General features: G+C 39.8%; 1 protein-coding gene across 1 annotated transcript in view; it reads left to right on the top strand.

Annotated features, from left to right (window-relative positions):
* Positions 1 to 639: 639 nt before the first annotated feature.
* The window catches only part of akap7 (A-kinase anchoring protein 7), a 37459-nt gene continuing 23056 nt past the window's right edge, over positions 640 to 15042 (top strand). The window contains exons 1-11 of the mRNA XM_027284226.1: positions 640 to 735; positions 846 to 911; positions 951 to 975; positions 1050 to 1257; positions 1491 to 1649; positions 1895 to 2049; positions 2735 to 2871; positions 4173 to 4333; positions 6998 to 7110; positions 7894 to 7940; positions 8433 to 8533. Coding sequence (XP_027140027.1) covers positions 1065 to 1257; positions 1491 to 1649; positions 1895 to 2049; positions 2735 to 2871; positions 4173 to 4333; positions 6998 to 7110; positions 7894 to 7940; positions 8433 to 8533 — 1066 coding nt within the window. The 5' untranslated portion in view covers positions 640 to 735; positions 846 to 911; positions 951 to 975; positions 1050 to 1064. The remainder of the gene's footprint in view (positions 736 to 845; positions 912 to 950; positions 976 to 1049; positions 1258 to 1490; positions 1650 to 1894; positions 2050 to 2734; positions 2872 to 4172; positions 4334 to 6997; positions 7111 to 7893; positions 7941 to 8432; positions 8534 to 15042) is intronic.

The raw sequence follows: 15042 nt of genomic DNA on the forward strand, positions 1-15042 counted from the left end.
TAATAATAATAATAATAATAATACACTGCTATTTAAAGGTTTAAAATTTTGACAGTTAAACTAGGCATAGTGCCCTTCACCACATTTAATGTGTAGTTTATGTCAAATTACATTACATAGTAGTCTTTAGACCAAAATATTTTAAAAGCAATGCATTATTAAAATATAAAGTAAGACTGTGTGGCTACAATAATATCTCTTAACTCTTTGATCAAACTTGTCTAAATACAGATCTAGGAATGTTTTGACAGAAAGTATTTCATATGCAATGTTAATTGTATTTACAATGAAACAAAGTCTAACCTAGTGGGTTAAATGTATTACATTTACAAAAAAAAAAAAACCTCAAATGTCTGATGCTTTTATTCTGTAAAGAGAAAAACTCTTTTGTTCTGAAAATCCAGGCCGGAAGTTTGACATTGTTTACAAACAGAAGCTCCTTCCAGTCGGCGTTCCAAGTTAGCGCGTGCTGTGGAGCTTGAATGTTATTTTCTGTTATTTATTTATTTATTATTCTGACAGTAACTGTCGCATATGACAGCTCTCCACACCGACAACACGCTGACAAGTTTTAAAAAATGATAAACCGGATAGTTTTTGCTAATTAGCTCCTCGGTTAGAGCCCGTTAGCTGCTAACGTTTAGCCACCTCGACGGTTGCCGTGCAGCATGGCGGTTTGAGTCATTCCAACAGGTGCTCACGTGGCTCTCCTCACCTGGCACCTGTCCCAGAGCTGTGGGTATTTATTCACATTTTCAACCAGCCACCTGTTAACGTTAGTTAAGCTAAAGTTAGTCACACTTGTTGTGTGTGTGTGTCATGCTCATCGGCCGCGTCCTATTAAGTCCGATCAGGTCGACGCGTTCAGCTGTAGTTTGTTTACAGAGGTCCGTTTGGAGGCTGCGTCCCAAATCTGTCAGTCACCATCATACCGTCAGCGCGCTTAAGACATCTGCACACCGGTTTCCACTCAAGGTACTGACACGGAAGACAAACACATGCTGAGTTTACCAAACGTGTAGATATCACCCCTCTCTCTCTGTTTTCAGCTAACAGTGTGCGAAATGCAAGCAGCCACTATCTCATATGGCAAAGAGACCACTGCGGTTGCCTTAGATGATGATGAAGATGAAGATGATGAGGGTGGTGGTGGTGGTGGTGAGGTTGGACAGGAGAGTCGGACAGAAGACAGCGAGTTAAAGAAACCAGGACAGGTGCATACAGTCAGCATGGACGTCCAGCAACACGCAGCGCCAGGTGAGCTCAGACTGGGTTTGCCAAAAGTGGATTTTTTTTTTTTTAACTGGGGACACTCACATTACACAGCTGACACATGATCTGTCGCACCATTTGGTTAACGCATCAATATTTTAAGGGAATAGCCGCAGGCGTTATCGTGGAGTGCCAAGTGAGGAGGTTGTGCACGACACGCAGTGTCGTACAGTACGGGTGCTTTTTGTTGTATTGCGACTCTTTTCATTTCTTCACAGCTCCGGCTGCATCAAGCGAGAAGACCGCAAAGAAGAAGACGAGGAGGGACAAGAGGAGACTGATGAAGAAGAAGCTCACGTCAGCTGATACTTCAGACAATTTAATGTCAGAGCTTCCGTTTTCTCTGGCCAGCCCCACCGCATGGAAAGAGTTAGGATGTGTGTACATTATTATTATTATTATTATTATTATTATTATTATTATTTCTCCTGTACAAGGTTAAAGGTAGCAGATTTGCTGTCTACCAAAGTTGCCCCTCAACCTGTGCTATTTACTGTCTGACTCTGACGAAGCACTGAAGTACTGTTGTCATAGTCTGCATGAGTTTTAGCTACCAAACTGTCAGCAGAGAGTAGGTCACTGTTTTTTTTTAATGTAAAGTATGCTTGCACTTTATCTCCAGTCCTCAGCTCAGAGTCAACCCAGACGAAGAGGAAGAGGAAGAGAGGAGACGTTGGAGGGCGAGTGGACAGTGAAGAGGATGCAGAGAAGAAGAAGAAAAAGAAAGAAAGCCAGAGACCCAACTACTTTGTCTCCATCCCCATCACTAACACACAGGTGAGGAATTGCTGTGCCTGTAATTGTTTGTGTACTTTAAAGATCATGGATCAGTGGCTGCAGGGAAGGTTGTAAAACAGCATTTAGAAATCGAACTATGGACAACAGTTTGTAGTAATCCAAAGATTTGAATTTGAGCTTCTTTTTTTTTACGATACGATGGAAGTGAGAGTGCTGCCATCCTCACCTAGCCAGCTTATTTTGAAGCATGAAAGGATTTCTTTGTTTTTGTGATGCTAAGAAAAGAGTAAATCATTAGTTAGAGGCGATACGCCAACCTGTCAGAAGCTCTTTGAATTCTCCTTTTGCAGAGAAGACTTTAATCAGTTCTCTTCAGGCTGTTGATGAATTCAGTGTTTGACACTTGGGCAGTGTAGCTCGATCTATACTAAAATCTTTTACGGAAAAACTTTCACGATTCAATTTCCTGACACCAATCACACACCAAAAAAGCTCCTCTGATTGGACATTGATGTATCCCATTGACATTATCTATTGATGCCTCATCTGTGATGTTGAAGTACAGTTCACCTCCTTTTCCTCTGCTCATGCATATCGAGCTAGTTCTTGAAAAGAGAGGAGTGATGCTGAAAGGACGAGAGAGAACAAACAGTTATTGCATGCGTCAGCATCTGCCTTATCATAACTGAAAGCTGCTCATGAAAGTCAATTTGTCCGATGACAGATCACTTCAGCCGTCATCGAGGTCCAAGAGGCGGTGCTTCAGCAGGAGCCACGATTGGCCAAAGCCATGATTCCTGTCCCGACTCTCCACATCACGCTTTTAGTCACTCATCTCGCCAATCAGGAGCAAGTGGACCTGTGAGTGGATGCAGACATACACACAGAATATAGATGCATACCATCAGAACATTAATGCACACGACAGCATGGGTAGTTCAATATTTTTTTGAAAAAGCAAGGATCATGCAAGAACCAGATTGTAGAGAATTTGAGCCATACCCAAAACATAACAATATGTGTCATTATTTGAATGCCAAACCACCCGTTAACTAGTAAAGGCTGAGCTGCTACGAAGCAGAATAGTTCAAAGTTCAAATGGTCAAACAAAAAGCGATTTCCAATACCAGTGCTCGTATATCAATAAAAGTGATTACAGAAGACCCTGTATGTGTTGCAATATTGATTTATTCTTCTCCTAATGAACACAGTCATCCATCGGATGGATACTGATGAGCTCTTTGATGTACATGCTCACACACAGACCGGAACTGTGCATCCTATTTCTGCTGTGACCGATTGTCCAGTCTGTGAGTTGGGATAGAATAAAATAAAATCTCTTTTGTCCTGGTTTCTTCTTTTTCCTTAGTGCCCCTCAAATTAGTTTACTTCCACAATCATATCCTCTCATTTGGTCTGTGATGCTGGACATTATCACAGCATCAGATGGATCAGATAGCCAAACAAAGTCCTGCCTGTGTTTGTTGCAGTAACGAATGTAGCGACAGTGCAGTGTTCTGCAGTGACTAATTACGCAGCATGTCACAGTCTTCTCTCTTATCTCTTCCTCTCAGCACTTTCCAGGAAAAGTGTCTATAAATATTTTACATTTAGATTCCATTAATGAGCCTTGAAAACACTGCTGAAAGACTGAGGGCAGAATGTAGTCTGAGCCTTTTAATTCCATTTAATAAAAGACGTCAATCTTTTTAAGCACGTCAGTATGAATGAACCCGCTCATTGTGACATAAACTTCATCCATTGTATTATCTTTAAAATTTGTCATGTGAATGATGATATTGTTCTGCTCAATCATCCAGCTGTATTGGGACATTGCAAACTAAACTAGTGTCATCACGAGGATGAATGCTACCAATTTGTAGAAAAGAAATAAAAAAAAAACAGATCCAGGCATTTCATCAGAAAGTGCCAGATCTGACCACAAAGCAGTGCAGCTGTGGAAAGTGCAGCAGTCATGTGACTGATACTGATGTTAAATCCACATCAAGCAGAAGATTTTGTCATTAGTTAATCACTAGATTATGTAATATGCGAGAGAAGATTAAGTTGTGAATTTGTGTGTGTGTGTGTGTGTGTGTGTGTGTGTGTGTGTGTGTGTGTGTGTGTGCGTGCGTGCGTGCGTTGTGTATATCTCCTTTCAGGGCAGCTACTGCGCTGGCTCAGGTCGAGCCATCAGTGGTTGAGCTGCTGGGTGGGCGGGATCTGGTGCTGCCCTTCTCAGGGATCGGTCATTTCAGGAAGGAGGTGGTGTTTGTTGGGCTGGCCCCTGGAGAACACAGACACACACTGGACAGTCTGGCAGGTCAGTGAGAAATGTTTATCTTTTCATTTTGTCCGTCACCGTAAGTATTAAATTCCATTTTTGTTCATCACGTAGCGCTTCTCGTGCTGTATTTCAACTCGCGGATACATTTCATTAGATGGATGAAGGATGTTAATGTGATACAGTACCTTCTTCTTCTGTGTCCCTGTGGAGTGACATGTAAACTTGGTTGGGGGGCGGGTCATCTGAGGTGCCCTGCAGCTGGTTGGAGGGTTTTTTTGGTCTTACTTAAGGACGCTTTAACAGGATGGATGCTTCCTGCTCTGGCAGCTTTGTAATGGGAGGTCACAGATTATACAGCTTTAGGAGATAGAAGGGTGTATTCTGGGAGGGTTGTAAGCTGACTGGGCTAACTCTCGCTCTCAGTCATAAGTGGTCTAAGCCTGACTTTTGTCCTGGAGGGAACTTTTTGGAGCAGGTGAATCGGCAGATTTGAATAACAACAAGTAGCAATACACAGTAAATGTGATGATGTAATAATATTCATGTAAAGTGATGTCAAATGGATGTAAGCTCTAGCTCCTGAATAGTCAAACACTCACACTGCTTTCTTAAACCCCTGTAAGTGGATATGGTTAAATGTATTTGTGTGATTTACTCTTCTTTCTGTGTGTGTGTGTGTGTGTGTGTGTGTGTGTGTGTGTGTGTGTGTGTGTGTGTACCCGGGTTTATGCATTTGATATGTCTTAATTCGTCTGCGAATGTTTGTGTTGTGCATTCGGCAACAACAGTAAACCTTTGTTTCTAAGAGGATTTCTCTCTCCACTGCTCTTGCAACACCAACACACATTCACACACACACACATATACACAAATTAAATGTTTAATATAATCAATTTCCTCTCTAAAATATCAAAAATATATGCTGTGATATCTGAAAGTAGACACATGCATTTTTTTTTGCTTATTATACACATTGTATGTGACCTAGAAGAGTTGCAGCTGTTCAAGCTGATGTTCATATATATATGTATATAAATTATATATTTGGAACAGCATGTTTTAGTGTGGATTTCATAGCTGCACCTGTTTACTCGGATAAGAGCAGTAAAAATACGTGTATTAACTGCTCACATCCAAGCAAATGCTACATTTTAGCGTATTAGTGGTGGCCCGACTGAGACAAATCCCAAAAGGCATTTAATCTCAGGGCTTGATATAAATGGGAAATGCAATAAAAACCTTTTAGAGAGGTAGATCCACAGGGCCCAGATTCTAAATAATGACCTCGCCTATCAGGTTTTGTTTTTTCTTTTAAAAAGTTATCCGTTGGACTTACGTGAAACGCTTGCTTTCAGGCTAAAGATGAATCTATAGTGATGAGATTTTCATACCAAATGGCCAATAATGTGTGGTACTAATGGAGGTTTTGTCTTTACTTAAACATAACATGTTAACTGTGCCTATTCGCTGACACAAGAAGAGGCAGATCCCCCACGAACGATCCAGTCAAACGCAACAAATCCTAACGCTTGAGTGAGTGATTGAGTGCGTGCTGCTGCAGGTGTTCAAAGTGTGCCGAGTAAGTACTAATAGGGACAGTTTTTCTCAGTTCACTTAAAATCACATTTAATCTTGACACTTGTGTGATCATGTATGACAGTAGTCAGACTTTAAAACATTAACAATTTGGTATAGTCTGAAATCTGAACACCTGTATGACACTTGTCAAACACCTTAGAAGATTAGACTGTGCTAGTCAAGTCTGTGTTATCTTCAGGAAATAAATAAAACATAAATGTGCATACGTTTCAAACATAACGTACACTACAGTGGACATCATATTCACCATATTCTTCTGTATAAAGTAACCTATTTGTAAAACATTACCCTATAATAAAATATTTATTTAAACTTATTGCTATCTTTGATACTTATATATTTTTAAATAGTGGACAGTAGTTGCTTTTGGGTACAGCATATAAAGTATGGATATGATTTAATATTAGCACCACAACCGTCTTGGGATGGTCAAATCTGCAGATGCATGACTTTATAGGACTTGCAAGTGGACCATTTACACTAGTGCGCTCATAAAGAATAGTGCAGAGTAGTTTCTTTCTTTCAGTGTTTTATTTATATACAGTATGTGACATGAAAAATGAAACAGTGACAAGAGAAGATCCAAATAGAAAGTCTGTGTTGTTACTGTTGGAAAATCAAAATAAGGACAAGCCAGGAAGTCAGACTCTCCCTTCCTCTCGTCCGCTCCCTCTAACACTGTTATTGATTATATACTAAGCTTTCTGTCCATGTAGAGCGTCTAAAAATACCTCTGTGGTTTCCCTCTAAACTTCATCAGTTGGCCTGTGCGTCTTTGCCTGTGTGTGTCTGTCTTTGCAGATCGTCTGTGCGTTCATGCCCTTGTTCATCTGTTTTTATCTGCGACCGATACACAGATAATAATCCTTTTGTTCACATCTTTTAACGCACATTCTCTGCCATCTGTATTTGTAATATTTGTGTCCTCTCTTCTCACTCTAAAGTCCATATTTGAGACAGTTCATAGGGAGGAAATAGGTGGACATATTTATTTTCCTGTATGTGGTAACATTCAGTATTATATCAACTGACTGCTGTCCCCTTTGGCCTTATTAACAAAGCGGTTGCTTGTTTTTCAAACTTTGTGCATGTGTGCTGCAGAGTTGTTGCGGAGCCGTTTTGTGGAGCAGGGTCTTCTGCAAGGAGACAGCCGTGGGTTTGAACCCCACCTCACCATTATGAAGCTGTCCAGAGCATCGAAACTACGATCCCAGGTACACACATGTGATGTTGGCGAATCAAAACAGCTCGTGTACGTACAGAATGTGTAGAGATGCACGATATATTAGCATATATGTTAGCCACTTGTTAGACAATGTCAAATTGACAGCACAATTTAAGCATCAAACTTTATTATTTATTTTCCTGTTCCTTGCTACAGTTGAGAGAGGAGATGTAAAACGACACTGAGATGGTGTTTGGTATTTAAAGCAACACACATATCTTCTTATGGATATTCAAATTGTAACTAAAACACCAGAAAAGACACTAAGACCTGTGGGGATTAGGTCACCATACAAATAAAATAGTATATTATAAATAAAAGTTAGAAAATGAATACAAACAAATAGTCTTTGGCACAGCATGGTTTCCTTTTTTAATGTTATATTATTACCTCCCCGTAACAACTGACTTTGAGAGAACTGCCAAACAGCTGCAGTGTTACTACTTTTTATTCCCTCATCCAATAATTGAGATGGCCAAATTATTTCTCCAGCCAAAACTACTCGTGGGAGGGGTTGAAGGGGTGAAAGGACAGAAAGATAAGCCGTGGTCAGGAGAGACAGAGGGTTTTTTCTTTTTCTTTCTTTTCTTTTTTTCCGCTTTGACACCTGATGACATCTCATCCTGCCTGGCGTCTGCTGGGCGGCGTTCTTGTCTTACCCCTGTGTGTGTGTGTGTGTGTGTGTGTGTGTCTATGTGTCTGTGTGTGTGTCTGTGAGAAGAAAAGTGCAACACAAATCATATAAACAGCATTTTCTCATCGTGTCTCTCAGGGTATAAAGCGTGTGGACCCAGCTCTCTACTCCAACTACACAAACAAGTAGGTGTTTGGTTTTTATATAACAAACAAAGCAGTCAGGCAGTCAAGTATTTATTTATTTATTTTAGGTACAACTCAACAATAAGTGCAATGGGACATTGTGTAATGTGTATCCATATTGCATGCTTACTATCTAGCATGACATTTTAAGCAATATGTAATAACAAGAAAGATGAACTGTCAATTTTGTCACTCGCTGGTGTTTTAAAATTGGTCCAGACTCTGTAATTGTCTTTGCGCTATTAATTAACATCAGTTTTATTTGTACGGCATCACCCTGCATAATGCTTTGTTTCCATTTTTGTAGTTTTAGGGTGAAAATGAACCGATTAAAATATATATAAAACCACAGAGTTTAACTGTCACGTGTAATTTGAGTGATCATTCCTGTTAAGTGGTTATAATGACATTGGAATTTAAATATCTGCCGGGGGCGTCAACACTCTCACATTTTCTCACTGTCGCTCTGTCTGTTCTCACTGCAACCCTCAGGTTCTTTGGAGACCAGACGGTTGAGCGAGTGGATCTTTGTTCCATGTTGAAAAAGAAGCAACAAGATGGGTATTACCACACCGAGTCTTCACTGCAACTCGGTTAGTTCACACGAGAGCACACGAACAGAGCCTCATTGTGTTAGTGTCGTACTGAGCCGCCAGAGGGAGCCCTCTGCTCACATACAATGAGTCGCTCATGTAAGTTGGTTTTTATAGCTGGGACAACATTTGTTAATAGCGACATATTTGCTCTACTTGTTGTTTGTTTAATTTTAACTGGTATCTGTGGTGATACTGGTAACTATTTTTATACCTGTTAACAAAGCTGTGAGTCCCGGTGGTGCGACTTGGAGGTCAGTTTTAAATGTTTGTGGAAGCTAGAAGAGACTGGCCTAATCAAACACCACGGGGATACTCAGCAGCTCATTTCCATTTTTGACATGGCTGCCCAGTTTACCATGCTGCCAGTTCTTTCAAAAGCTGGCAGCACTGAATGAATGCAACACTGATGGGCCTAAAGAGGTTGCAGTAATTGGTTAAAAAGTTTAACACTAGATGTGAGCGTAGTACAAATCAGAACAGTTCATACAAAATGTGAAGAACAGATTTTTATACTGTGTCACCTGTGCTTCCAAGGTTTGGTATTGAGCATTTCCTGTTACTGTGTAGCTCCATATGGCATTGTTGACCACTGTGGGAGTTGGGTTGAAGCCAGACAGGCAGTATCGATGTGCTCTGAGTGTCTATTGAACGCTGTAGGCTTTTAACAGCATGCCTGGAGTGAACAAAGGATTTTATCTCTAATAGAAAACAGGCTTTTAGAGGAATATTTTATGAATGTAAGTCACAGATAAGACTTTTTTTTTTTTTATCAGAGTTTGTGCAGCCACTCTTTGTTACACAGCATCTCATCCAGATTTGCTACAGCAGATCTGAGACGCAACAAGTGTTGAGCTTTGTGACTGTTGTAAGCCAAGATCGATTGGCAGTGGTAATGCAATGTCGGTTTCCTAAGTGTCTTGAAAAGATGTAAAAATAATTGTTTGTAATATGATTTAATCACTTCAGCTGCTTTGTTTTGATTCAAAGACAGATGCCAGGGAAAAGGATGCATGTGCAGCAACAGAATATAATTAAACCTGATGAATCTCTGCTCTACCGAAGCCCTAAAAGGCCATACATACATACATTTTCTTCCACCCGTTTTCCCGTGATAACAAGATAATTTCCTCCATTTTCCCGTGATAACGAGATAATTAATTTGAGATCTCGAAAAACAAAACGATAGTCTAGTGTATTAAACCAAGTGCGCCCGTATAACAAAATGTATGGCAAATGCATGTCACTGTAAAATCCCTTTGATCCATAATTTCTGACAAAGGTTTGTACACTTGATCCTCAGGACCATCCTGACTGTTCACTCACTCAGTATAAACCATATTTACTGTATCATTTTGGAGCAATTCATCCTCAAAGTTCATTATTTTGAATTGAAAAAGGCATTATGTGCAATATTTGCTCTACTGTAAAAATACTGTAAAATACACTTTGGCTAATCCTCACTCCAGTCCTGAGATCAAGTGTATCAACCTTTGTCAGAAACTATGGATCAAAGGGATTTTACAGTGGCGTAATAGGTTTGCTTGCTCAGTATCATGGACTACATGCATTTGCCACGAGCGCACTTGATTTTAATACACTAGACTATCGTTTTGTTTTCTCGAGATCTCAAATGAATGATCTCGTTATCACAGGAAAACGGAGGAAAATTATCTCGTTATCACAGGAAAACGGAGGAAATTATCTCGTTATCACGGGAAAACGGAGGAAATTATCTCGTTATCACAGGAAAACGGAGGAAATTATCTCGTTATCGCGGGAAAATGGAGGAAATTATCTCGTTATCAAGGAAATTATCTTGTTATCGAGGAAATTATCTCGTTATCATGGGAAAACGGAGGTTAGATGGATGCAAATGTGGTAGCTTTGTCAGTGTTTGTTCTTCAGGAGCTTTTTGTGAAAATGTTAAAAACAGGAACATCTCTTTTCAATTGAGTGTAATGACATGAAATCACTGTTTGCATCCTCCCCACACTAAAAAAAAAAAAAAACACAGCTTGAGGATTCCTGCTTTGAACTATCTAGCTGCGGTGGTCTGTGGTTATATCCATACCAATCTTCTGATCATCAAAACCCTGTAACCCGACAAACCGAAACAAGATTAGTTTTTCTTTTAGATAAAAGGAGGCTTGATGTTGTGCCTTTTATGGCTGAAAATTGGCTTATAATATTCTGAAATTGGAGTACTTATACTTGTATAATATTTAGACATGAGCTATGCAAATGAAAAAATGAACTCCTGTTCAATGTTTCATTTTTAAGACTTCGTGGTGCATTTAAATCACCAATAGGGTTGTAAAAATCCAGGGAATTTTCAAAGTTGGAAGCTTTCTATGGGAATAAACGGGAATAGACCGGGAATTTACAAAATTATAGGTTGGCCCTTAACAGTGTTAACAGTGAATATAGTTGTGAAAAATTCAATATAATCTTAAATCTAAACAACCAGATTTCATGCAAGTACACTTGAATATCTGCTACTCCTCAATCACATGCACATAGCACACTGCTGACTGCAGGCCTATTGAGGCCACGCCCACAACATGCACAGATGATTTCTACAACCCTGGACCACACGTTGGAGCCCAGAGCACACGACTATTGAAGCCACACATTTGAGCCTGTGGACTACACAAAGTGAAGTAAGTTTTGATGATATTTTGGGTAAATATATTTGATTTATGGTATTAATGTTTAACTTGCAAACAGCACATGAAAATGTATTCACACAGTTCAGACAGCTAGCTGATAAGTTAGATGCTAAATAAGCTATAGCTAGCATCATTTCATTGACCATTTATGAGACTATCGTATCATTATGGTAAATTACCCCCGGTTTCCAGTTCATTCCCATGAATTTACATACATTTATGTAATTCCCATGGAAAGTTTCCAATTTGGAATATTTCCAAAATTCCCCAGCTTAACTTCACATGGAAAGCTTCTGGAAATTTACCAGAAATTTTCCACCCTTTTGCAATTCTAATCGCCAATAACTACATATACATACATGAATTATCACATTGTTATCATGGACATGAGCACATGCACATATATAGTGTATAACAGTGACAGGGACTCCCCAAGTCCCACCGCGATAGAGCTGCACTAATTGGCGTGCATGTGTGTGTGTGTGAGAGAGAGGCTGTCGGCGTGAGTGGAACTAGGCTGTCACAATGTTTTGTGGATCACTGGGCTGTCTGTGAGAGACAAAGAGCGACAGTTTGTGTGTGGGAGTGACAGACAGAGCAATGGGGATGTTTGCCTCACACATCTCATCATCAAAAAGCTTGTGCTTTTGTCAAGTGTTTTTCACAGCAACGCATACATATTTAAAATGCGCGAGAGGTAAAACTGAGCCCTGCATCCAGTTCTATGATATTATAGTGTACTGTTCCCATCACAGCGTTGCAGTGTGGAGAGTTTTAAATAGTGAGTGGAAAAAGCTCACTGTGAGTGAAGTGGTAGGAATTAGTCTGCTTCCCTCAAGCTTACAAGTTACATAAGGTTTTTGAACCACGACTGTGTGATTTAGGAGACGTAATAAAATTACAAATAAAAGGTTGACTTCATAAGAAATAAAACCCACCTAACTCAGCTCCCTGGTTTTGCCATTATAATCCCTTTTGTTCTGGTGTTACCAGTACCTTATGATAACTAATGTTTACAACCTTAGATACATATTGTCAGTCAGTTTGCTAACCTTTACCTTTTTGTATTACTGTTACATCAGGTTTTAACACCTTCCTACATGTTTAATGGTCTAATCACAAAGTAAACAAAACTGAATTCAACGTACGTCATTAGGAGACACGTTTATGGTTTCCTACATGTGGTCCAAGTCAGTGATGATGTAGGTAAAGCAAAATAAAGTTAAGTGAGAATTGTGTAAGATGATCTAGATATATTTTTAGATAATCAGTTAACTAACCTAGTATTTACAACACTGACTTACAGCTTAAAGAGAAACTGGCAGTGCCAGTGTGACCAGTTTAGCCAGATGTACTGCACAAAGTACACACCATAGATGTTGACTGCATCGACAAACCAGCAAGGAAAATCTCCAAGCATACAGTGGTATTTAGATTGAAGACTTTTATTCCTGAAGCGAAAACATCGCCTACATGGAAGGTAGGAAAACTCATTAATCAATGTAAAGACTGTGACTTCTGAATGACAGAGCTGTAAATTTCTGCAGCATGAAGCCCCGATGAGCAGTACTTTCCTGCACTCAACATTTGGTTTGGTGGCATGCACAGGAAAACAATTACTCAGCCAGCACTCGGCAGTCTTACTGCTCAGCGTAGACATAGATGCAGCAGGGAATAGAGAATTGACTCCTTACCCAAGAATTCAACAGATTCAACTGAGAGCTTAATAACATGAATAATTGAAACACACTTGAGCAGCTCTATTGCATTCTTTTCATTTTCAGTAAGTGCCAATTCCTTAATGACTCATAGATTATTGAATAAAAATAACATCATGCATTAGATATTATATGTATAATACAATATAGACTCTGTCTGTCTGGTAGACTTGTAGTTTCATGTATCTTATACATGATGCAGCAGAGTTTTATACCTGCATTATAACCCTATAAAGCTGTGTACACCAGAGAAAGTGATATCTCCTGGTTAAACTGATTCTCCCCAGGGTCATCTTCTATATCCCAGTTCCTCACTGGGTGCCTCTCTGGTCTGTGTGTATGCGTATGTTAATCCCATAATCCACAGTACAGCAGAGCTTGTGATACACCACCCAATAGGGTGTGTTTGTGTGGGGGTGGGGATGGTGGAGATGGGCAGAATGTAGACAGTGAGAAAAGAGAGAGTGGAAAGACAAAAGGGGAGTTTTCGTTGGATGTATGTGACGTTCTTATTAAAGATTTCAATACTGGTTACTGCGGGGCAGCAACATTTGTTGAGCAGCTACTTTGTCAGAAATAGAACAGAAGAGCAACTGGTGTACGGTGCAGCCGAACAAACTGAGTTTGTCTGAACACCCACAGCAAAGTAAAAATTAATAGACTGAGGCTGATATCAATAAAATTACAATCAGTGTCTCCGGACACTGCATCATCTCCACTCGACTCCACCACTAACAATGAAAACTACAAGACAAGTAATTACAGAATGTTCAGACCTTTGGCCACTTGGGAGCAAATTAACGAGTTAAATAAAAATGCAAACCGTTGACAGGTAGCAGTCATAGACCAACATCTTCATTTACTTGGAGGTGTGTTTCTGGTCACTTGGCAAATATAAATCCAATATTCGCACTCTTTTAGCTGTGTTTGTGTTCTCCACAAACTCCTAATGGAAAAATCTGTCTCTTTAGCTGCTAAAAGCTCCACTATGTTCACCACCTTACTTTTTCTGTCGACCCTTTGGTGCCTACCAGGTAGCGTGTATGTATATATAGTGTGTTTTTAGGACAGCTGCCTGCTGCATCTGAAAACGATGCTATGAGGGCAGAGTGAATCAAAATGGTTGTTTGGCTGTCTGGCAAACAACCAAATGATCAGCTGCTAAACAGTTCTGTAAGGCCGAGTGGAGCAACAGACTCATGTGATTCTCTGTAAGTTTATCACTACAAGTGTAAATTGAAATTACAACCATTGTCACAAGTTCTCCTTCTTGCTTTCATGTCTTTTTCTCTATCCTCTGTTCTATAAACTAAAGAACGGATAGCATGAAATCACGTGCTGCTCAGTCTGCTTCTGTTTAGACGGATGGATGAAAGTTTTATTACCCAGAACAGAAACCCACACTCATGTTTCTTCTCCACACCGCTCTGTCGGAATCCGATGTTAATGTAATCAAAACAACGGAGTTAATTAAAGAAGTGCGTCTTTGTGAGATGGATAATAGGCCCATGCTGTGGTGACAAGTCTCCTCATCACTCATCATGGCACTTCAGAGATTTCTTTTTGGCGTAGAAAGTGAGTAAAACTCTTCAGTCAGCTTGAAATACCGCCTTTGCAGCAAGTGGCTTAAAAGGCCACTAAATATATTCAGAAAGAGAAACTCTTAAATGTCTTGTTTGTATCCTCACGTACACAAATAAATGATTAGTGTGACATTTCCAGTCTGATAAGTGGAGATAATACTTTCAGTATTATCTGTATGTATAGCTCCTGTCATGGCCTATTGGTATTTACAGTTTAACACACTCACCCACAGATTTACATATATGCATGCAGGAGCCCACACACACCATCACAAATGCAAACATGGACAGATGAAGGTGATTTGTTGCTCTGTGATCTTTTGGTATTTTATTGAGATAAGGTCACTCACTTGTGTACACACTGGGCTGCTTTTCCCCACCTAAAGGGTCGCAAGCCAATTCCACTCATTTGAATATAAGCAGGCTAGTTTCTTTCTGAAGAAATATTGAACAGGAAATCACAGCTAATATTGAAAGATTAAGGGTTGTTTAGCAGTAGTTCATGGGTTATCAACAACCTAAATGTAGAATGTAGT

Source organism: Larimichthys crocea, chromosome XI (assembly GCF_000972845.2).
Source record: "Larimichthys crocea isolate SSNF chromosome XI, L_crocea_2.0, whole genome shotgun sequence".
NCBI classification, from domain to species: Eukaryota; Metazoa; Chordata; class Actinopteri; family Sciaenidae; genus Larimichthys; species Larimichthys crocea.